Source organism: Triturus cristatus, chromosome 1_2 (assembly GCF_964204655.1).
Source record: "Triturus cristatus chromosome 1_2, aTriCri1.1, whole genome shotgun sequence".
Lineage (NCBI taxonomy): Eukaryota > Metazoa > Chordata > Amphibia > Caudata > Salamandridae > Triturus > Triturus cristatus.
The window spans coordinates 902,001,724-902,026,041 of record NC_140580.1 but is presented as its reverse complement, the minus strand read 5'-3'; the positions used below and the strand labels follow the sequence as shown (position 1 = coordinate 902,026,041).

The window sequence follows — 24,318 nt, the reverse complement described above, 5'->3', positions numbered from 1 at the left end:
TTAGAAGATAGGGGTAAGCGCCACCATTACAGTTCAAGATTGATGCTCTAGGAAAGGATTGAACGTTGGTGGTAATCTTTGTGTATTCACATAGGGGTCCTGACATCTACAATAAGATACATGCTGAGAATCCCCAAAGTTAAAAAAGCGTGGTAGGTGTATTTTCACTCACACAAGGTTAGACTGCAAAGGGGGAAATTAATACACATTAACGAAGTGTCTTTGTCTTACAGCTGTGAAGGTCTGCCTGTTACCCAGACGTTGTGCACCACACGATCTGCCTTTTTTCCCCTGCCTACCCTTGTTTTGTTTCCCTGTTTTCCCTAGCGTCCCTCCTGGCTCTAGTGTTTGATAGAGCGGAAGGGGCGTAGGGGACGACTGAGGACTTCTCTTCAGGATTCCTGGCGCTCCTGCGGAACAGAACCATTGATCATTACAGTAGGCTTGCCAAATTTGAACAAATCCATTCCAGACCTATGTACAAAAAGACGACAGCAACAGCATTATACATGCTGGGCAGAACTCCGCTCTCGTGGTATCTGCTTCCATCATTGATATCCACCCACTCTATCTGGCACTTCATTAATATGATCTGATGCACTTCACTTATCCTCCTTGCCCCCTCCCAGTGCACCACACACAGTCTATTGCATAATCTCATAAACTGAGTGCCTGGTCCTGAAAATACCTAAAGCTGATAGAATCAAATAAATGCACGTAAGGACATCACTGTACGGATAGCCCTGCGAAGCCTGCATTTATAGAATCAAATAAATGCACGTAAGGACATCACTGTACGGATAGCCCTGCGAAGCCTGCATTTATAGAATCAAATAAATGCACGTAAGGACATCACTGTACGGATAGCCCTGCGAAGCCTGCATTTATAGAATCAAATAAATGCACGTAAGGACATCACTGCACGGATAGCCCTGCGAAGCCTGCATTTTAATTTTTAATACCATCGGTGCCACAATGCAATTGGAAACGGTGGCAATGAGGTCTGTTAAAATATTGTAATATAACTACATTGGCACCACTAAAATTAGCCATTGTAACATATATGAGTGCAAGAGAATTTAGTGCATAATGTGGACGATTTAAATGGTTAACACTGTTTTTGTTATTATTCCTTTAGTAACCGTTTTGTGTACTCTTAGCTCTACGATTTTAGAGGGTTTGCACCTGATCGCTTTAGTGGAAACCGCAGTGTCAGAAGAGGCATGAATCTCTATTCAGAGACCTAAACCCAGCAATCGACTGAAATAAAAGGGGCCTGCAACAGGCTGACAGCTTCAACAAAACATAGATTATACTCCGCCCAAAGGGAGAAGCTTATAGAAACCTGTCCGCGCGGCCTGCTTTATTCAAAAGCACGAACACAGAATCAACAACTCAAACTGGGCTAAAAGGCGCAATTTAAAGGCTTTCTCCATTTTATTACAAAAAGAAAACAAAGAATATGTCAGAGGGACGGAATTGTGCCTGGAGCAACGAAAGGCACCGGACTCCAGACCAAATATGGTCCAGGAATAGGAGATTACGTTTGTCAGCCATTTTCCTTTTGCTTTCGAGCAGGTATTTCGAAACATCCTCTGGTATACATGGAACGCATAAACAGCTGACACGCAGTACAAATATTTAGATTCACAGAAAGTTCGAGTTGAGCAAATTGTTAAAAGCGCCAGCCTTATTCCCTTCGGACCTCCTACGTTCCTGGTTAAATATTGTAAATGTATTCACCGAGTGATTCATCTCTTATAACCCAAGGCAAGTCTTGCATTTCATCCACATTTGTCGCCCACTCTTTGCCCCTCCCAATATGTTGAAAAGTATGTGTTTCTTGTACGTCTATTTTTCATTTGATAGATCCTGGTGTCCTAACTCATTTTCGTCTTTGTCAGATCCAATCACATTTGCTAAACCTGTAATAAACAAGGCGAAGTACTTAGTTTGACAGTGTGCTTTATGTATTATTGAACACCCCGGAACAGACAAGCAGCGCCACAATAGGTATGTAGGGCCTATTATAACAGCAATACTGCTGAACAAATTACCTTGTCATTTGACAAACGTCAGAGGTGACAATTTTGGGTTAATCACATACTACTGTACTCCTATAAAAAAAAAAAACACAGGTAAGAAGGAAGGCTGGTGTGATGAAAGATATAGTAAGTCACAACTTCAGTGAATTCACCGCAGCCATAACCTCTGACGTAGCTACCTACCATCATGCCACTCTCAGGGGAGTGTATTAGTGTCTAGTTGTTGGCAAATGTGTCACTTTAATCAGTGAGACAGTGCTTATGGGTCTGTGGTCCAGAACGTCTTCAGACAGAATCCTTGTACCTTGGTTTGGAGACCAGGCGCTTGATCTGTTTTTGGGAATCTCAGTATACGGATTTTGCCTCATTTTCCAAATCCTCCACTTTTGATTCCAGATGTAGGATTGATGCAGTTGCATAGATCTCAACAGTATGACTTTTGTGGTTCGCTTCTGTATGATTTTCCTGACTTTCTCTGTTGAAGTTAGGTGCTGTTTTAGGGAGCTCATTCGAAGGCAGTCACAAAAACAAGAGTTTTAATGTCCTCCTTGGCTGTCTTCAAGGAGGTTATCTTTCTGGTAGTGCTTTTAGTCATGCCCTGTAAGGTTTTCAGTGCAGCCGTTATTATACACTCTCCTTGTCTAAGGGTGACCTCCTGCTCCACAGGAAGGCCACGGGCCTCCACTAATAAACTCACTGAAGAATGAGGCTGCAGTGTGAAAAAGTCTCCCTTTCTTTTGCCCATTGCTGTTTACTAACTTTGGGAAGCATTGTAACTCTAGAATGGAACTGGCATTTTCTTTTATTTCTGTCCCTTAGGGGCCATTCCAATCATCAACCACGATGGATGAACTCACGCCGTTTATGGGACCCGCTCTAGCTCCTCTAGCTTCCTAAACATGGCCTCTTTTCTCCCGCACATCAGTGCCACACTATCAGGGTCTGCAAGAGCACCCCAGCATCCAGTGCACCTGGTTTTATTCAAGCATCTCAGAGGCGCTCTGGATCTTTCCTAGTCATGATTGCCCAGGTCCCAGTGCTGACCCCCACTGCAGCAGTATGACGTTGCAATTTTGTTTATCTCTTCGGCCCACCAGCTCAGTTTAACACGGGGTCACAGAGGCACAAGGGATAGACCACAGAACCACCATTTTGAGAGTACAGGAGATTATCTTTGAGTGGTGTCTAGCGGTTTGTCTGACACTTATTGGGTTCTAGTGGACCTCATGTGAGGTTCTGTACTACTCTGATAACTATGTGTCTGTAGAGCAAGAAACCATGCTATGGTGCTTCAGCTAGATGTTCTATTCCAATATGTTGTATCATTGATATTAAATGTAGGGATCTGCATGTTGACAGTTGTTCAGAGGTCCTAGTGCAAGGCTGAAGACATGGGCCAGACTGGGAACCAAGAACAGCCTGGACAAAATGTTAAAACCAGCCGCACCCTGCATGACGCAGTGACTAGGATGGATCCATTCGGCATGTTTGGGTTAAGGGAGCCCATCTAGCTCTGAAACAGCCCCCTAGCCTACAGTCATCAGGAAAATTCTAGGGTTGAAGAATGGCCAGTTCTCTCTCCCAATTGCTGTTTTCTCCAGGGCTTTATTCATAGATCCTGCAAAGAATGGGACCACCTGTCTTTCTCCCCAGGTCAAGTTTTGTTCTGACTTTGGTCCAGTATTTCATTTCCCCAGTGACACCCACTCTTGGGGGGTATGGTGAATTCCTTAAGTCATGGATTTTGGTATATCATTCTCTTTGATGGCATAGTAGTTCTATATCCTGATTTTGGAATCAACAAAAAGTCTGGCGCTCAGGAGTTTGTTCCACTTGGTTGCTGTTCAGTATTACATAGGGGCACCAGTCTAAGAGAGGAGATGGTTGTTGGGTTCTGGTCCAGCTCTATGCTGTTCCTAACCATGCTAACACGGTTCATGTAGTGGCAGAGTAAGGAGTCTGTCTTGGATTGAGGATGCCATTCTTGAGCTTCAGATGGAGCTGGGATAGCTGATGTTTAAGAGAATTGTGGGTGTTTGTGTGTGATCTCAACAGGTTGAGTAGTGGGGAGTGTGTAGTGCAGGGTCTGAGAAGGTTGGGCAATAGATCAATCACTACCAAACAGCGGAGACGTGAAAATAGCTAGGTTTATTGGTAAACTTGATGTGATGCTTTGTTAATGTCTTTAAATGAGGGCCTGTTAGTATGTTTTGATCTATGGTGGTGTTGTAGCTAATTGAAAAGGTTGTTATGGTCAAGCAGCAGTGCTAAATTGTGCAGTGGGGGTGGGATCAAGTTTAGTATTGCTTGACAGGTAGGCGTGTGGAAGGCGGTGGCTTTTGTATGCATTCTTGGATTCAAGAAGGAGCACAGAGTGGCAAGAGTATGTTTAGTCTGGTGTGTGGTGTATGGAATTAGTTTTGGACTTGGTATATATGTAGTGTGCAGAGTCGAGGTTGGTATTGTAAATGAGTCTGCTGGATAAGTTGTAGGTGTTTTGTGAGTGGAGTTTGATGTAGAGTGAATTTATTGTAGTGCAGTGTATGGGGTTTGGTGTGTGGAAGGTGGAGAGCAGGGATGGCGAAAGATCAACACAATTAGTGTGGCCATTTTCTGCCTACAATTATAAACAGGTTAATTATCGTATCCCAGAGGTGCCTCATGGCAGAGCCATTTTATACCATATGGTATGGGAGTGTCGGATGCTGAGCATGTTTTGGGCATGGGGCATGAGTTGGCGGTAAGTTTGAAAGGAGGAAAGCAGGGGTTCTCGCCATAATTTTTTTTTATTGGGATTGCTCTGGGCGTCAAGGGGGACAAATTAAAAAGTCGTAAAAATAACCGACATTTGTTCTGAGCCACATGAAAGAGAACCATATCCGGTAATCACCCAGTGATCCTACCTTGGAAGGCAGTTAAGTGACCTGAAAAATGATTAACAGTCAAAATTGAAGCCCCAGGTAGAACCAAGACTGTACAAGGGACAGACTACCCTCGCTAGAGTGGTTCAAACTTGTTCATGCGCTGTTGTTCTTAAGGAACACTTTGCGAACAGGAGTCTGCCAGGGAAGAGTACTCCACTTTCATAGGACACTAAACTGGAGGCGCGTGCTGCCAATATCCCTTAACCATTGTGCTAAGCAGCCCTATACGCGGTCACCAGGAATCCTATCTTGGGCAGCACTCCTTACTATTTTAGAATTCTGGACGTGTTATGCTTTCATTTATTTGTTTGGACGTTTTGTATAGAGCTATGCGTCATCTTATGAATACTTCAGGGCACTGTGTACATCAAATTATAGTCCAGCTCGGTGGAGTAGCCAGAATCCAAGTGCCTTCAAGCCTCTATCCAATATTCCACCCTAGCTAGAGTCAAGTCGGTGATTGAGTCAAAGGCTATTGTGAATAGTTCAGATTTCAGGAGTTTCCTGAATTGGTGATAGTTGGGTTCTGCTCTCTAGACTTGGTTCCGGGCTTTCCACAACATTCACGCTTGAACTCGTAGGGATCTGATTTTTTTTTCGTTTTCCTCTTGAATGTTTATTGGGTGATCCGGTGTCCTGTGGCTGACAATGGACTACCAAACTTTGCTCTTGGATCCATGATTTGTGCTGTGGACCATTATGTGTTAACTCATGAGCCTAGATGTTTGTTGTGCAGCGTTGCAGTCGGATTACAAATATTGTAGAGTTTAGCACTTTGTGCTGGGCCATTATCCTTGAGCCTGATGCACAATGTTCCATTGTGACTCAGTCACAGCATTCGTACAGTCCCATGTTCGTGCAGTTCTATGATTTGTACCATTTTGTGTTGTCCTGGGATCATGAAGTCCTATGATGTGCAGAATTGTGTGTGCTCTTTCGAAATTTGCTTTATTGTCTGCTCTCCCACAACCCTATAGTCATGCACACAGGGCCGGCTCTAGGGCGCTGCGACCGGTGCCACTGCAGTGGGCGCTCACTTATGGTGTGGGAGCCTTATATTGCGGTTTTAAAAGTACCCACTGCTGCGTTCTTTGCCTCCAGCTATTTTTTCAGGCAGCAATAAAAAAAAGTCACGATTCATGTTCTTTCTGGAGAGAGAATGAGAGATCGGAGTTTTGTCTAGTGGATGTTTTGACTCATCCTAAGGTAGCACAGAGTGTAAATATGCCTGCTGCAAAGAACGTGTACCAAGCAGATCACAAATAGCGTATAATGTAAATAGGTCAGTAGGGTACTGCTTTTGTCAGAGAAATCCTATTGTTACTTGCAGTTTATAAGTTAAAATCCTATTGCAGAAGAGTGAGCAATTAAATGTCATCAAAGAGCTGCATGAAAACTGCAAGGCATAGGGCGTTATGATTTTTTCTCCAGTCTTTCATTATCCTAATGTTGCAAACTGGGTTCATTTTGATGGAAATCAATTCTTATTATTTGAGAGAACCTCCAACCGTGGTGTTAAGTTTTGAATTCTACATTTGTACTTCTCCAGACCAAGCAATCTTAAACTATACTGTCTACCAGTATGGATGACATGTGACTCCTACACCTTGTAGTCCTTTGACTGATGTAACATTTCCTATAAACTGATTTTCACACGTATGATTGATTGTCTCTGTGTAATATGTGTGTGTTGTAAAGTGCTTTGACACCCTGCACTGGTATGAGTGGCGCTATGGAACAAATTAAATGCATCTGAGAGAGGGTGGTTATGGAGCCTTGAGGGACCCTGTTAAAGGGTGGTAGTGAGGGAATCCGTGGCGGAGGTGGTCATGGGGGGCACCAGTGCTAAAGCCGGCGCTGCAGGCACATGGCCTTTTATCTTATCGTAGCAGGCTGAGCCCCATGGTGTGAAGCACTGCCGCTTTTTCAATCATCCTTGCGTTTTGTGCAGCATCGTATGCAGTCCTAGATCCTGGATTTGTGTTAAGCAGCTTTGTGTCTTATCCCATGATTCTAGAGTGTGTTTGTGGCACTGCCCTTTTCTTTCCTAGATGCGAGGTTCCTATGTTGTGCCACACTGGGTGTTCTTTCGGAATCCACCCTTTTGCCGCATTGTCTATTGTCATATCATCATTGAGGCCTGTGTGAAGTGTGTTGTCAAAAGATTCTGGATTTATGTTATGAAGCACTGGTTGTTGGTCTCCTGGTGTTGTGTTACTTGTCCCAGGATTCTAAACCTATAATGTGCATCGCTCTTCTTTGTCCCATGATTCAGGCTGTCTTGGCCAGCACTGGTTATAGATGTGCAATCCTGGATATGTGTGGTGCAGCATTGACTGAAGCCATTCCATATCTCTGGACCTGTGTGATGGTGTTAACTTGTGAGTATTGTTAATCGTTTGTCTGCATTTGTCTTGCAGTGGAGTAATGGCGACCCCAGCTACGCAAGCAAAGCTTGGAGTCCAGAATTACTTGGAGGTGAGACTTCTCAAATGATCAGGAGTGAATGTCAAAAGTTCAGTTATGAAGTTGTGGTTCTCCCGAAGGGTTGATCAGCACTATCGCTTTCAAACTGTTTTTAACAATAATAATAATCTTTCATATGGAACATTTTTATTTTCAATTATTATCACCCATTTGATATTTCCACTACGTATTACTGAGCTCAGGAGGATGAAATGCAGCGGTGGCGAATCCGTTTGTAGAGGCAGAGCGATATCTCACTCAAAATTGCCCCCTCCAAGCCCCAGAGATAAAAAATAAAATGGTAATTTATTACCATTTTATTTTCCATGCCTCGTCCCGAACAGAGCATCAGGATAGGGCGGGGCTGCTGCTGAGTGACAGCTGCATGTCACTCAGCAGGGAGGAGGGTGGGCTGGCTAATGCACTTTTTAAAGGGCGCATGTCTTTCCGGCCGGCCGTTTTGCGACGGTCAGCCACACATGCACACTTCAAACCTCTCAACCCAGCTGTCATAAGACAGCTGGGTTGAGAGTAAGTGCAGGCCTCTAGAGCGCTGTGGAGCGCCGAGTGAGGCCGTTCCCACCAATCCTGGCGCTGCTGACATGCTGCACGTGAGCAGCGCCAGGATTGGGCAAGGAAGTTCCAGCATCCGGTTCTAGTTCCGAGTCGTGAAGAGGTCCGGAGCGGGGACGTTACGTTATTTATTTGTATAATATTTTTAGCACGCTCCCCCCACTTGGGCCAGCCGCCACTGAGAAAATGGTTAGTTGAACCTGCCACCTGCATATCACACACATAGGGCCTGATTCATTAGGGGCCTCCGCACTCCTGGTGGAAGCCCTACAGTCCTGACGGAGGGGCCCGCACTCATGGCAGGATTGCCATACTGCAGTTACCCATTGCGGAGGTCCTGTCATGAGTGCAGGCCGCTGCCAAAAGTGTGGGCCCCCCTGTCACGAGTTTGGGCCCCCCTGCCACGGCTGCGGGGCCTCTGCCGCGAGTGCAGAAGGCCTTTGTGAATCAGCCCCACCGCTCTTCACTCGCTGAACTATTTATTTTCTTCCGCCTCCCTGTTGGCCACCTTCCACATAATGGTATCCATTGCCCTCTAGCTCAACAATCATGTTCTGCCAAGAAGTGGAATGAAAGGGACTGTTGAATGACGAGGGCAGCACAAGCCAATTGCATAGTGGAAACTAAATTATATTTTACTTACATAAGCAGAAGAAAATAACAAGGGTGGCTGTCGAGCTGATGGTATTTCTGTGTTCTCGTGGAGAGTGGTTTGTCAGGTAACACAATCTTTTAACATTAATTATGTATTGGCTTCAAAAACACAGCAGAATAATGTATGGTGGCTTTTAGGGACACCTGGAGACTCTGAAGGCCGGCATGAAAGCTGCAGAGCTTACCAATGACTTTGGAGACACTTTGAAGGCACTTCCGGGGGATCCATCCTTTTGGGAAATCCACCTATAGGAAAGTCTGCCCCTGAACCGAGTTGCTTCTTTGAGTTGTGTTTGGAAGATATAGTATCCAAGGGCCAGTAGCAGGGGGAGGTACCATGGAGGCTGCAGTCAAGCTGAACAAGATCTGGTGTGTCAGCTGACCTACTTTTAGTAAACATTGCGGGGTTGGAGCTAAGTAACAGAAAAAACATCAACACGCTCCTGACAAACACATGAATCAGTCTGAAGATTAGTCTGCTAGCCAGAGACCAGGCAACACAAAAGCTACAGGTGTGGTTACAACCTGTACTTGTCTGCTCCTCCTGCAGATATTTCCCCCTCCTGAGTTTTTCCCTCCCTTGCTCCTGATTAAAGTCGGAAGAGGAACAATAAGTGCTGGTCCCAAAAACTGAGTGCTGGTGTCTCCCACCTGCAACCAGCGGCTCAAATTAGGCACTGGCCAGGGCACAAAGCGAGGGCTCTTTTGTAAAAAATCATATTTCCAAAACATCTTTAACAATAACATCGTTTTTCTATATAGCTTAATATTTTTTAGTTAATTTAGTTTATTATAATTTTGTCTTTTAATGTTGTGTGTGGCTGTTTTCCATGGCCTACAACATCCACAATGCTAGTTTTACATGTGTAAATATTTTAAATCTAATATGATGTTTTTCTTTTTCTCTGTACATATTCTTTTTTTTGGGGGGGGACCCCAAGGTTCCTTTTTTATACATTGATGTATATGTAGCTATCATTCCGTAAACATAGGTTTGTGTGTGGTTGTGTTCTTTTTTAAAGTCTATTTTTATAAATATTTCTAGGCTAATTTTGTGTTTATTCGATAAACTGCAATGTTGTAGTTCGTCTAAAATGTTGATATAAGATTAGGTTATTGTAAAATGTGTGTTTGAAAAGTGATTTTTGCAAAGGATGTTTCTGAAAACGATATAATCGCATCCTACACTCTTAGGGCATCTGAATTTAGTTTAAAAATTCCACTTTCTTGCTTACATAGAGCTGTGTCCCTCCAAATTAGCGAACTAGGCCTTAGAGCATCAAGTTAAGCAAAGTGACCAAAACAAGTAAAAACTATAAATGTAGAACATAATAAAAAGGAGAAAGAAATCCTGGTGCAGCAATTGGCATTGTTCGCAGAGGGCACAGATCTGTGGTGGATTGTTAACAGGTCTTGCATATGAGAAAATTACATAATTCTTGAGTTGTGGGTGAAGAGGTTAAGTGTGGAGATAAATCTGCAAGATAAAAACTAAAATAAGCAGCTCAGTGATGCTTTTTTGAATTTTTAATCTTAATTTAATATTTGTATTCTTTATAAAGCAGACTACTCAAGACACACAAATGAGAAAGGAATTCAGAGATAGTTAAGTAGTGTCAGTACAGGCATGTTTAGTTAATAAGTTAAGATAATCCTGCTGCTGTCTGGTCTGTGTGTGTGCGTGAGTGTGAAGTTATGTGGCTTTATTTGTGCATGGAAAGACTGCAGGGAACCATAGTGTAGGAACCTGGCCCTTTATGTGATATACCAATAATTGGTTATATCGTATGAAGAGTCAAGAGATTTCCTCAGAAATGTACAGGGCTCAATGTAAACCCAAAGTGGTAGTGTGGTCGAGCAGCCTTAGAACTAACACAGAGGAATGTAAGACATTTGTTGTACACACAGTGACTAATAAATGACACACAACTCAAAAATGAGATCCACACCATTTTTATGACAATAAGCTTCTTTCAAGATTTATTTTAAGACCAAGATGTACGTTAAAAGGTAAATACGTTTTTCAATAAAAATACTTTTCACTTTAAGAAGTGGGCACTGCATTTTTTCACTTTAGCAATGTTTCACTTTAGCAATGTTAACCTATGGGATGAAAACAAGAATGCAGTTTTGTGGGTAAGTACACAACTTACAGATCCAGTCTTCGGGCATTCAGGTCAACACCAGGCAAGGTTGAAATTAGTACCAAGAGTGCACCATCAGCGGCACAGGGGCGGCCGGGTGCAGAGGTCAAATTCGGGGTCGGGCGCCCAATGTTAACCAATGGAGACTCAATCAATCAGTAGTTTGTGGAGCTTGGTTACTCACCCGTGAGGGTCTCAAGGCACTCAGGGGAGGATGCTGATTCATCTGGGTGTGGAGGTTCAGTCGACGAGTCAGTTCTTGAGGTCCTTCCTGAACTGTGTCAACGATGGGGATTGCCTGGGGTGGCGGGCAAGGGTGTTCCAGGTCTTTGAGGTGAGGTAGAATCTTCTTCTGGGACTGGGGGTGATCGAATTTGCACTGCTCACAGGTAAGTAAAGCGGTGTCAGGGGTCAATCTCTGGGAGTTTAGGTAAGAACGGGGGGTGGCTCAAGGCAGCACCAAACTTACACCCTCTGCAGCAGAGGGTCGGCCGAGTGCAGAGTGCCAACACAGCGTCGGGTGCTCAGTGAAAATCAAAGGGGGAGATTGGTTTTGGAGGAAGGCTGCCGGCTTGGGCCAGAAGGCTAAATGAAGCAAACCCATAGCTGTCCAGGTAAGTTCTGATGCGAGGGGACGTAGGGACACCGCTGGTCAAGCTCCCCAAGGCCCAGGATCTTTGGGTCCAGGGGTTTTCTTTTGCGTCAGGGACAGTTTACTGGGTAGGTTGAGGTCAGGGGGAGTGTCTTTGGATTGAGGCTGTAGGCGTTGAGGTAGAATTTGTCAGGGGTCAACCCATGGTGGACTCTGGCTCAGAATCACCGGGGAACCTTCGCAGGACCGGTGGGCCACTTGGACTCAATCCATGGGCATCGGGTGCAGAGGTGGGTCCAGAGTTGGTTGCATTTCCTCAGGGCAGAGATCTTTGGTTTTAAAGTTGGTTTCTTTTTGGACAGGTCAGCTGTCCACAGGAGTTTCTTTATCTTTATTGAAGACAGGTAGTCCTCTCAGAGTTTTGGTGGTCGCTGGGCCTGCAGGACTAGTCGACGTTTGCAGCAATGGCGAAGGGCAGCAGACAGGCCGGCAGGGCTGGTGCCAAGTCAGTCACTGGTCCTTCTTCTTTCTTGCTGGGGGGGTTCTTCAGAGTCCAGGCTTCATAGGTCATCAGGAATCTGATTTCAGGGTCTGCAGGTGCCACCTGAATACTAGATTTAGGGTTGTTACAGGGGAGTAACAGGTAGGGACCAATGGGCGCCTTACCTGGAGTATCTACACCCTATATTATGCCACCCTCCTGCGGTAGGGGGGCATAGCCCTATCCCCGATTGGATAAGTCCCACCATCTTCTAGATGGTGGGCCCTGAGGGGTGGAGTTGGTAAAGGGGTCACACCTCCTATTCCCACCTAGTTTACCTGCTGGTTCTCCCGCCAAAAGTGGGGGTTTGAACCGGGGGCTGCCACATGCGGCTAGCAGCAGAGGCTGGGGTCGCATTACAAATGCTGCAATGCCTTTGAAACTTCTGTTTAGAGCACTGAGCTCATCCTGGAGGAGTGACACCTCCACCCAGGATGGGCTTTGTTTCTGGCCTCAGAGAGCAGGGGCTCTCAACCCAGGGGACCAGAAACATGTCTGGTCGTGGCAGGCTGCTGAAAGTCAGTTAGAGACCACACCAGGGTTGGTAGGTTTTCAGGGGGCACCTCCGAGGTGCCCTCTTCATACATTTGTTAATAAATCCAACACGTACATCAGTGTGGGTTTATTAAGAGGAGTTGTTTAGTACCAAACACTCCTGGTTTCAGTGAAGCCATTGGGATGCTGGGGAACTCGAGTTGTCGAATTTCCAGCCCATGTACTCTCTATGGCTTCCCTGGCACTTACAATATTAAGAATAGACTTAAATATTGTAGGGGTATATCTGAGCATGCAGATATGCCCACACCTGAGATGTAGTGCACCCTGCCATAGGGCTTGTAAGGCCTGCTAGAGGGGTGACTTACCTATACCTTAGATCAGGGGTCTCCAACCATTTCTGTAGTGAGAGCTAGTTCTGCTCAAGGAAAGTCTTCCTGAGCTACTAGCAAATTTTATAACTGTAAAATAGTGACTACACTATGACCACCCAAAGCAGGATTTTCAGTAGTTACCACCCAAGTATATCACGGTCGACTTATGAAGTAACATTCAAATCTTGACGTGCCATTTGGCACAAAGGATATAAGCACAGCAGTACGTCTCCCCAGCTCCTCTTGAATTATCATTCCCCAGTTTCTAAAAATGCACATTTTCTATTTAATAACATTTTGCACTGTGGGCAAACAAACTCAAATTTCCAGAAGAAAACCCATTTTTAAAAACTAAAACTGCCTTTAAAATATTCGTTTTCAGTTTTTAGCAAATCCGCAATCCCAAAACATCAGCTTGTCCTTTTCATCATGTACTCCCATGTACAACTGCCTCATATGGACAGACTACTTTGAATTCCCAGATATTACATTCATATGCCATGGATACTCACCATATCACCACGGATGCCTGTATTATGCAAGTAATAACCATCATTATACTGGAGCCACAGTTGTGCCAGGGCTGTTAACCATAAGGATCAGGGATGAGAGTTGAGACCATATATCAGTCATGACCATTAATATGTCGGGAATAGGTACATAGAGGCCAGTCATGCTCTTAGTATGTCAACGATGGCTGCCAGTATACCATGACTAGACCCACAATAATAAAATAGTCAAGGATTACCACTATTATGCCAGGAATGGATACAATTATGGCAGAGATGACACTCTTATGATAGGGGCTAGCATATACATTTGGCGGTTCTTGGTACCAGGCAGCAATAGTGTTTATTATGGACACAAACATAAATGTTGATGAATCTCTTAATTTTCTCTGGTCTGGATCATACCCTGTTCTCCTCAGGTCATGGGCTGATCATGCAGCCACCTGACACGTTTTCACTCTGACTCCTGCATTCCCACACTTTGGTGGGTCATCACTGATTACTGCTCAGGCTACTGGTGCCATATTTCTTTGATGGTGCACTGTTGCGACTGATAAAGGAGGGACTACAACAATGGTCATTCTCCTTGAGGCTTAATTATATTGAGATTGAATACAGACGGTCATGTATCGGGCCCTATAGGTCGACACAGTGTGTGTTTGAGTGTTAGCATTAGTTACTGCCATAAATGTGGCAGGCTGTCACTCCAAGGGTCCTGAGATGAGCAGTGCTGCCTTCTTTTATAGGAACCTACTCTCTGAATTTGATACTGGCTTTACTTCACCTCAGAGAGCTACTTTGAAGGTACCGGCGAGCTACCAGTCGCTCCCGAGCTACTCATTGGAGATCCCTGCCTTAGATAGTTCTGCTTTGACGTGGCACTCAGGCAGTGTGACATGCTGACTTTGTCGTTTTTGTCTGCAACAAGCCATGCAGGCTGTAGAGGCATTTAGCATGGCCTTGGTGAGCGGTCCCCCGGGGAGTCTCTTCAGTCCCAAACCTCTAGGCACCAGTGGTACCATTTATTAGGGAGTGACAGGGAAATCTGAAGTTGTGCCAGTCGTGGTACAGTTTTTGGGAAGGAGCTCTGGCACAGAGGACCTGGTTGGCAGGGACCCTGTGCACTTTCAATCTAAACCACATCATATTCCAAGCAAAACATGTAAAAAGAGGCACTTTCTCACACGTGGTACTCGCTCTTTGAGTAAACACTACCCACACTTGAAGGGACAGCAGCGATCTATGCATAACTGCCGAGTTTTCAGATGGCTTGTTTGACATTACATTGCCTTCTGTGTGACACTTTATCGCGAGTAGGTGCAAATAATTATATCCATGTAATCAGATACATAACAAAAAGTATCCAATTTCTTACATCTTACAAAAAGGGACCGTAACACTCCTGTAGTACGTAGGCAATATTACAAACCCAATTCCCAAGTCTAACATGATTTTCTTGAAAATATATGTAATGCTATAATAAACAAAATGCAGTCATTTGGTGAGATGACATTAATAAAGGTGTGTGGGCCTATGCCTGATTTACATGTAATGCATAACAGCGCTTTAGAATCATGTTTATCTTTATTTATGTTAATAAGGAAAGTGATTACATACAGTGCAGCTGCCATAAACACAAAGGTGACCAGACCTCTGGGCTTTAACAGAGCTTGCTAGAGCAGCAGTAGCCTTGTGAAGAAAAAAGCCAGTCCACCGAAGCGAAAATTGAAGCACTAGTCCCAGAATGCAAAGTGCTCAGTCTTAGCTAAGAGTCAGAAGTGACCCAAGATGTCAGTTACACAAAACTCAGCCATATGCGACTCACGTATTGTAGTGCAAGTACCTAAAACTCTGTCGGTGCAGCTCTCTGGGCCACAGGCAAAAACCAGAAAGCGTTTCTTTCCAGACCAGCTGCCAGAAACCGCATCAGGAGTACCTCCAGCCAATACTGTTCTTAAGTCAACAGCACGTTGCATTCTGGGAATTGCAGTTTTGCTTTTTGCATGGTATGCTGGCTAAAAAGGGTTTAATGTTTATTGCTATTTTCATTTTTAGCCTAAGCCCCCATATCTGTTGGCTGTTCACATATAGCATAAGCTCAAGTCACAATTCTAACCTGGGGAGGGTCAGACATTGCCGTGCACCCTTTCGCTGCTGGCTGGTGAGGGGCGCTGGCCCAGCTGTTCTGTCCCCATCTGTAGCTCTAAGAGTCAAGCTGATAGCTCCTTTCCTGACTGTAGCGGGCCGTTTCTAAGAGTTTCACTGTCTGTTGCTCTCCTTTTTATGTCTTATACTTTCTCCCACTCTCATCAGTCCATCGCTCTCCTCTCTGTTCCGCTCTCTCCTTCTTGTCCCCTCTCCCTCTTTTTATCTATATTTCTGCTCGGTCTCCCATTATATGTCTAGCTCGACCTCACTTTCTTTATCACTCCCTAATCTCCTCCTCTCTTCGGCTATCTCCTCCATCCCTCGCGAACAATCTCTCAGGCTCAGTCTTTCCTTTGATCTCAATCTTTGATTCTCTTCTCCAAATGTTATATCTCTCACCCTCTTTTTCTTTCTTTCCTAACTCTGTTCCTCTTTTTTTCTAACTATGTATCCCTCTTCCCCTCTCTTTCTTACTTCTATTGTTCTCTTTTGCCGTCCTATTTCTTTTTCTCTCTCTCCCTCACCAGTCCTTCAATCTCAGTGGTTTTTATCGCAGTCTTGCTTAACCACCCCATTCCTTTTCAGCTAGTATTTCTTCTATTTTGGCCAGATCCTCATAATCAGGAGCCGGGATGATACATGCATGAAAAGCTCTAGTTTTTCAGAGTCTGTGGACACTAACTTAGATGTTTGTCTGTACCTCAGACTGTCAACCAGTTTTACAGTGGTGCCAAAAGAGACAGGCAGGGGCTTCCTCGCTCTAGGTGTTGCTGCTCGTGGTGGTGTCGGCCACGCGCCCAGCTCGTGCAGCTCTAGGAGTCTTAGTTGCCTTGGATTGTGCAGTGATAGCATCAGTTCTCGCACTTGGAGCCTAAAGTCCATGCCAGCGTGTGTCACAGCTTGAGGGCCAGGTGGTGCCGTCAACCCATGTGGGGTGCTGAAGCGCTTGCCTACATGAGTAGCATGCTACACCATGCTAGTGTGTGTGGTAGAAAGGAGGTTGTTTTTGTTTTGATGTATGTGGGAAGTTCTTCCATGTCATGCCTGATGACCGGCAAGATGTGGTTGTGGTGTTAAAGGATGAAATGTGTAGTAGCTGTGTGCTAAATGATGAAGTGTAAGAGAAAGACACAAATCGTTTAATTTTTATTTTTTTTCTTAGTTTATTTGTTGTTTTCTATAGCGCGAACCAGACCGAGAGTTTAGGTGTCAGAGCGCTTTACATTTCAACCAACTTCGATATTCGCAGATATCAGATATCCAATTCTTTCACATCAAGAGCAAGTCTAGGTAATCATTAGCATTGGCATATATTTGTCCATACATCAAACGGAAATAATCCAACTCTTTCACATCAGTTTTATGGTTTTCAGTATGCTGGTAGCTTTGAACAGCTTTACATGTCACTCTGTCGTATTTCATATGATATAGTCTGTTTAGCTGGTTACTGTACTGGGTTGTCCAATCTGAGATTTTGTGTATAGTTGAGGTCCTGAGCTGGCATGGCTGGAGAGATAGAGAAGTGGGGAGGTCTGCATGGGTGGGCAGTTTTATTATCATCCCATACCTGAGTGCCTTTGTGAGATGCAAAGAAGTGGTCAGATTGTTTAGCTATTTGGGACCTGCAGTGAGTGGACTATATTAATGTCCTCCAAGTTATTCAGTACTGTGTGACAGATTGTTTCAGTTATTCCATGCCTGTTCATTTTGTGCTGTTTGGTTTTTTGGGCTATACACTGCTGATAATGGACAACCCTCATGTTAGATTTTTCTTGTGTGAATTTAAGAAGTATAAGTTACAGTTTGTTGCTGACCGCTGCATATTATGGCATTGAGTAATATTGTGGGGCATAACTGTTGTATTGGAATTATATATAACTATACAATGCCACAGGGAACCATAGGTTTGCCTGTTTTTTGTTTACGTGCATAACGAAAGCAGGTCGCTGGTTGATTTGTTTGCAGTTCGTGGGTCGTAAGCTGAGGATTGCACCTGAGGGTGTTACTGTTTTTTCACACTACTCTCTTAGGGTCTCCATTTTAACTGGGTGTTCTTTTCGTCGTCACCATTCTCACTTTTGGTTTTGATTTATTGTCTGTATTTTTTACCCCTTTCTTGTGTCCTTCCCAGCCCTGAAGAGTCACGGGACGTTTCCCGCATGACGAAACACATGTCGGCTGTTTTTTTTCTTTCTATATCTATTGAAGAAACATATCATAAAATTTCATTTGAAAGACATTTCCTGGTGTTGACCTTGACATTTTGTACAAATAATGAATCCAAATGATAGTTTTACACCATTAACTCACACCCTGAGAAACGTGTGCGCAGGACTTGTTTCAGATTTCCCAGTGGGGGTCTCCTACCCACACTCTCGCAGGGGTCTTTTAGCCAGGGTTTGTTTTCCCCTGACCTTGCAGCACCGTAATCACCTTTCAATTTTTACTATTTTGTGCGATTTTGTTAGAGCGCCATTTCTTCCTGTTCTAACCAAACCCTTCGCCGAACCGAATATTTTCTTACTGTTTTTTAGGTCTGTTGCCAAGATGTGGGTGGTGCAGTTATGTAGGAAAAAGCCAAGTTTTCAGTTATCTTTAGAAGAGTAAATGCTCCTGGGAGCATCTAATGCTGGCTGGTAGTGAGTTCCAGAGTTTGGCAGTTTGTACTGAGAAAGCAGTGCCTCCTACTTATTTCATATGGTAAGGTAGTGTGATGAAAAGTGGTTCAAGCCTGGAGCACAGTGTTCTGTTTGGTTTGTATTGGTTGAAGTTCACTTGTAGATATAGGGGTCCTCTGCCTTGAGAGGCTCTGTGGTCAATGCAGAGTTCCTTGAACATTGCCCTTCTAGCTATAGGTAGCCTGGCGGGCAACAGCAGGACTCGAGTCCTGCTTTCTCTTGGGTGAATACGTAGAAGAAGCCTTGTGGCAGCATTGTGAATGACTTCTATTTTACATATAATGAATGCAGGTGCACCAAGCGTGGTATGGTCAAGCTTGGATATTAAGAGTGTGAGAATGGCTTGCTGCTTATGTTGGTATGCAAAGTATGGGATGGTCTGAAGTCGTGTTCTCATTTTGTAGAAGGCACTCTTTCTGGCATTTTTAGCATGATGTCACACATATATACATTTTGAAGGGGGAGCTATTATTCAATTGTCTTAAACCACGTCCTGATGATGTCCCCGAAAAATCCTTTTGGGGTCCAAACATCAACATTCTCTGTAGATTCAACTATCCATACGAGGCTACTCACAGGAGTAACTCTTTATACTCCCTTTCTCATTAAATGATAGAACTCATCAAAAAATAGCAGCAGCTGATACCTACATCTACTTTTCCTTTTATCTGTTCACTTTTCTTTCTCACAGTTTACAACACTTGTTCACTGCACGATATCACTTTGCACTTTTCTGTAGCGCCCATGTTTCATATGAAGTTTGCACATTTTAAATTATTGAATATAAATATTCTGTTTTTACTCTTATGTTTTTTGGATATTGTATTCCATTTCCTGTAATTAACTGAGAAATGAGACTGGAATCATTACATCTATCATGGCATTAGTACCATCTATCACTGGCAGGGGAGAGTGCCCTGAGGGAAATTAGGGACACAGCAGCTAAGCACTACAGAAACTATGCGGATCAATTTAAATATGCTTGGTAATCTCGTACGAGTGCGGTAATGTGGTAAATTACTTTAAAATATGTTACTTTAACCACAAATGTGTGACACTTAGCAGGGCTGGACTTTATGCCCAAACCAGTAATGGCTGATCATATCCATACATCAAAACCTCAGGGAGCCACAGGCTCCAATCATCACTGACTGGCAAATTAGGGTTGCCACCTTTACTAGGAAAAAATATCGGCCATTTTTTTTATTGTTTTACTAATCCCCAAAAATTAAAAGCTGGCAAGTGAAAAAGAATATGTGCAAACTTCTCAGGATTATTTTCTAAAGTGGTAATTTCGTCCTCTGTTTGCTCTAATAATCATTCTGAAATCAGCTCTCATATTCTTTCTAAAAGATGTAGTTATGTGTTCGCTGTTTTAGGTTTACCTAAATACCGGATTTCACTGCATTACTCAACATGTTTAGGAGCCTGGACTAAAAAAAAAATCAGATCATGCCGTTAAAAAGGAGGCAAGTGGCTATACACACTTATAAGGACCTCAGTGAGTCATGGGACCTGCACAAATGGAAAGATGATGTGGCCACGTGACATCACTGCCCACTCAGTATCCACGTATGTATAGACCACAAGGCCTTCTCCCACCCTTGAGATCTCACCCGCCTAAGACAGAGACGTACTGTTCGTTTCTGGACCCATCAGTCCAGTAATGGCACTTTAGTCTGGCAGCATGTCCCACGTGTTCGCACCCGGGGCAGCACGCACTGCGTCACTCGTGATAATGGCGGAACTGGGTCCTGTGATGGATTTTTTTCCTCTCCTCGCTGGCTCCGCGCGCCGTGACGCTCAGGCGGTCAGACCAAGAATGCGGAGACCAGAACATTACAAAGACGTATGTTTGGTTTATTCAAGTAAAAAAAGAATGTTAAGACCAACCCTGGGATTTATACTCTACTTCGGGCGCGGTGAGCGTCATAATGTTTAAGGCATGCGTGAAATCACGAGAATGTTCGTGTCAAACGATTTTGGTTTTGAAAGAATGTTTTCAAGCAGGCTTTTTTATTATGTTGTTTGTGTGCATTTATGCTGCACACTGTATTTCATGCTTTTTGCCCTATGGCTCAGCCTGTTTTCTGGCCTCCTCATAGTGGTCCCAAGTATGGACTTTTGGAATTTACTGAAAGTCTGATGTGACACGCACTGGCAGACTGGACCGTCAGTGCAGGATTCGGATGACAAAAATAACCTTAAGTGCAGCTTACGTCAAACAGCACGAATATATCGCTATTCAGGAGTGGACTTGATCATCTTTTAACTTTGACAAACGTAAATCAGGCAGGGTGCGCAGTGAGCTGAACACTCTTGATGAAATATGCTGTGGTCCTAATTCAAATCTCTGCATGTCCAACTCAGCGTTCCATCCACCCAAAATCGGCGAATCAAGTACCATTAAATCGGGTAATAGGAACATGCTTAGAAATAGAAGTGTGAGGCGTCCTCCCGGGCCTGGGAGCATGTAACCGACCACGACATACACGGATCTGTGGTTCGCACGTCGTTATTCCTCAGCATGTAACCGTTAACTGAATTTACTCGGGCACAAATATGTAATACTTCTAAGGAGTCTTCATCAGGGCCGGACTGGGAACCAAAACCGGCCCTGACAAAGTGCTCGGCCGCCCCCCTCCAACACCCGCCCCACCCCCTGCGGGGGTTTGGGGGTGCCACCGAGCTCTTTGCCTGGGCCGGTTTTCGGCCGATTTTGTTACAGGGCCGATTTGCCCTGTAACAAAATCGGCCCCCACCTGTGCGGCGCACCGGGGAATTGCCCGGTGCCCGCTATGGCCAGTCCGGCCCTGGTCTTCATGTACATAAACACAGGACAAGACAAAGTGTGGCATGACGAGATATAAAAACATATTTTTATTCTAACAAATTAATTATTTCATATACCGAATTGTAACCCATTTTCCAAACGAGCCGAGGTTGTGAGAGCGAAGTGTTACAGATTAAGTGCCTATTGTAAACAACTTAACTATAGGCCTGAATTGGGAAAATATCACATTTCCTGGGAGGATGGTTGTGAAAGGCAGGCAGGTTTGGGACAGAGTCAGTCACAGGTTATGCATTCACTGAAAGTATTTGTAAATAGTATATGTATTTATATAGTGCTTACGTCCCCTGACGAGGCATTGACGTTATGGACATGTCAAACGCAGCCCAACCGTGACAGACAGAGCATCAAATTCACATGGAAATAAGATTTTAAAATGTGTTTCTCTTCCATTACGCCAGAAAAGCCTGCTTTTTAGACAAAACCCAAATTGCCTATATGTACTGCATAGCCTTTTTTGCCAATGTTTAATCCTTTTAAAGTTCAACTAAAATATTTTGCAAAGTGCTCCATGTCAACTAGCCTACCGCTCCAAAATTGTCCCTTCTGTAGATAAATCCACCACTGACTGTAGCTCATCTCCAGGTTCTGTTTTCATAGAACCTTTCAGCAAATTGCGTTAGCTAGGCCAAGAAAAGTATACAAGGTCCAAAAAGAATTATACAAATTCCAAATGCACCGATCTTTAAACAAGAAGTAATTGCATTTCATAACAGAGCAGGAAATTTGTTCGGAAGGGCAAAGATGGTTTTCTTTTTACGAAACGGAAAACCGAGAGAGTGGGCTACAGGATATTTAAAGCAAAGGATTTGAAATGGAAAACATTTCAGAGAGCAGGAGGGAAAATCTGCAACATTTTAGAAGAGTGGTAGAATTAAACATGGATATACAATAACGAAAGAGTCAAGGTGGGTTCTCCAGAATGTGAAAAACTGAATTGCCTGAGCAACAACCTATTAAAATAAATAAATCTGTATTTTTAAAGCGCGAACTACTCACCCTTACGGGTCTCAAGGCGCTGGGGGCCGTTGTGGAGATTAAGTGAGCTGTTGCCCAGAGTCTCATGGTGCTGAGCTGAGCTGCTGCCGGAGCCATGCATCGAACCGTGAGCCCTGTGCTCCGAAGTCAGCTGCCCTGGCCGCTGCACCACACCTCAATAGAATCAGAGTAAATAACCCTTCACTCCTCCATGGAATATTCTGTTATAGTGAGAGCCATGTCTCACATGCCCCTAATAGTTTGTAAGTGACAGTAGGAGAAGCAAATACTATGCACACAGCCAGTTCTCTCTTAAAAAAAAACTGGTGCTCTTATAACACAAGCCACCCTACTACCTTGAGTGTTAAATATGGGTGCGGTGAACAGAAACCCAACGCAATTATATATGAGCAGTGAGAGCATACACAAGTGGAATCAAGACATGAAGTAGTAATTCGTCAGTGCCATATCAACTTTTAAGTAAAACAGCTAAGGTTTTATTCTTCCTTGACAGATTAATCAGTGCCAAATATAAAGAGAAGCAGTAGTACAGCCTAATGAAAAAAAACAGGCAACATGTGTTTCTTCCGCAATGGATTTTGAATTAATATATGATTGAGTTTCCAAAGTACGAGCCTTGACAACCAAGCAAAAGCTTCTTATTTACTAGGCTGGACTGCACACAGGAGCACTGCTTATAAGCCGTTGGAGAGCTACCAATAGCTCACGAGCTACTCGTTGGTGAATCCTGATGTATACTATCCAAGATAACTGTGCTTAGAGGTTCATTAATCCACTCATAATTCAAGGTGGTATGAGGCTTCCAAACCTTAAGGAACTCAAAGGGAGAAAAATGAGCGATACTGTATGGAATACAGTGATATGCCCAAAACAGGTTTGAAATGTGTAGTCTCTTCTGTTTTAGGTTTATCCCTATAATAGCTGATAACACCCCACCAAAAGGGAAACAGCTCTCGTCAGTGTAAACATATAAACACTGATATACACCGGCACAGCCACAAACTAATATGCTATATAAAGAAAGAAAAATAGGTCATTTTTATTTATTTCAGAAGGAGCCAACGCAATGTGCATTTGCTATAAAAGGTAGCATCAAGAAAGATTAGTCTAAGATTACTCTGCTGGAGTGTTGTTGTTTAGGGATGTCACTAAATATTTTTTTTTCTCCCTTTTGTTTGCTCAAGTTTTGTCTGCTAGGATGAACAATTTAGGGTTTAAAAGCATTTTTTAGGTCTGATCTAATTATTCTTTACACTATAGAGAATCTGGGAATATTAAAATCATATTTGATCTTTTCGCAGTGTGTAAGTCTTTAACGGATTTGTAAAATAGTTGGATCATAAGAATCTTGGCCAATATGTACCATCACATTTAAAACGGAATGGGTAAAAAACCCTTTGATATATCAGTCCCTTTTCTAAGAAGTCAGTATTGATAGCAGGCCAGCTGCCAAACAACCCAGGCTCTAAATATTTAATGCAAGGTGTAGCGACAGGTACCTGTGAAAAGAGTTGTGAGAAGCTGGCCTTGTATATGATGTACACTTATGTAAGTGGACACCCTTCACCAGTCTAGACAACCCTTATTGTGATTTAGGAGGTCTTAGACAACCTTAGAAAGCTCTTTAAGTGGTAGCTGTGGAGAGCAGCCTTCAGGCTTAGTCCAGAAGTAGTGTAAAGCAGTTTGTTTTACCAGAACACACTCTTATATGAATAGATTGAGTGAAAAAGAACCACACAACTTATTTATAAAAATATGTATTCATTATATAATACTCTTTAACATGTTTAGATATCTCCTACCCAGAGATATGCACAATACTTAGCATAGAAATCACTGTCAGTAGCACAGAATACACAGTGAACCCCAGGGGGGGACCAAACTATATGTTAAGAAAGTGGTGTAAGAACCAGGACTCGTGTCAAGACAATGTCTAAAGGACGTAGAAGTGCGGGGCCCCCAAGAAACCACCCAAAGTGAGTGACTAGGAAACCCACGGAGAACGCAGTCAGTGGATTTTTAAAGAAAAAGGACCCTTCCCAGTGGACACTGAATAAACCCAGTGGAAGACAGAAGGTTGGAGAGCCACCCCACCCGTGGATACCCTAGTACCCACGTTACCTACACCAGGGAAGCCGGGTGCATAGGTGCAAAGTGGTGTTGGAAACCGCTGTCGTCTCCAATGGAGGACTTCAGGAAAGTGCCGCTGCTAGAGAAGGAGAAAGTGACCAGTGGAATCTGAAGGTGGATTCTAGTTGAGAGGTACCTGCAAGCAGAGGGGACAGAGTCCATGTCACTCAGGAGTGACCAGGAGATCTGAGAGAC

The 24,318-nt window shown here is 43.8% G+C and overlaps 1 protein-coding gene across 3 annotated transcripts in view; it reads left to right on the top strand.

Annotated features, from left to right (window-relative positions):
- PUSL1 (pseudouridine synthase like 1) overlaps window positions 1-24,318 on the top strand; it is a 468,348-nt gene that overhangs the window by 15,523 nt on the left and 428,507 nt on the right. For all 3 annotated transcript variants that reach the window (XM_085609617.1, XM_085609615.1, XM_085609616.1), the window contains exon 2: window positions 7,390-7,447. In XM_085609617.1, the coding sequence (XP_085465743.1) occupies window positions 7,397-7,447 (51 nt within the window). In that variant the 5' untranslated portion in view covers window positions 7,390-7,396. The remainder of the gene's footprint in view (window positions 1-7,389; window positions 7,448-24,318) is intronic.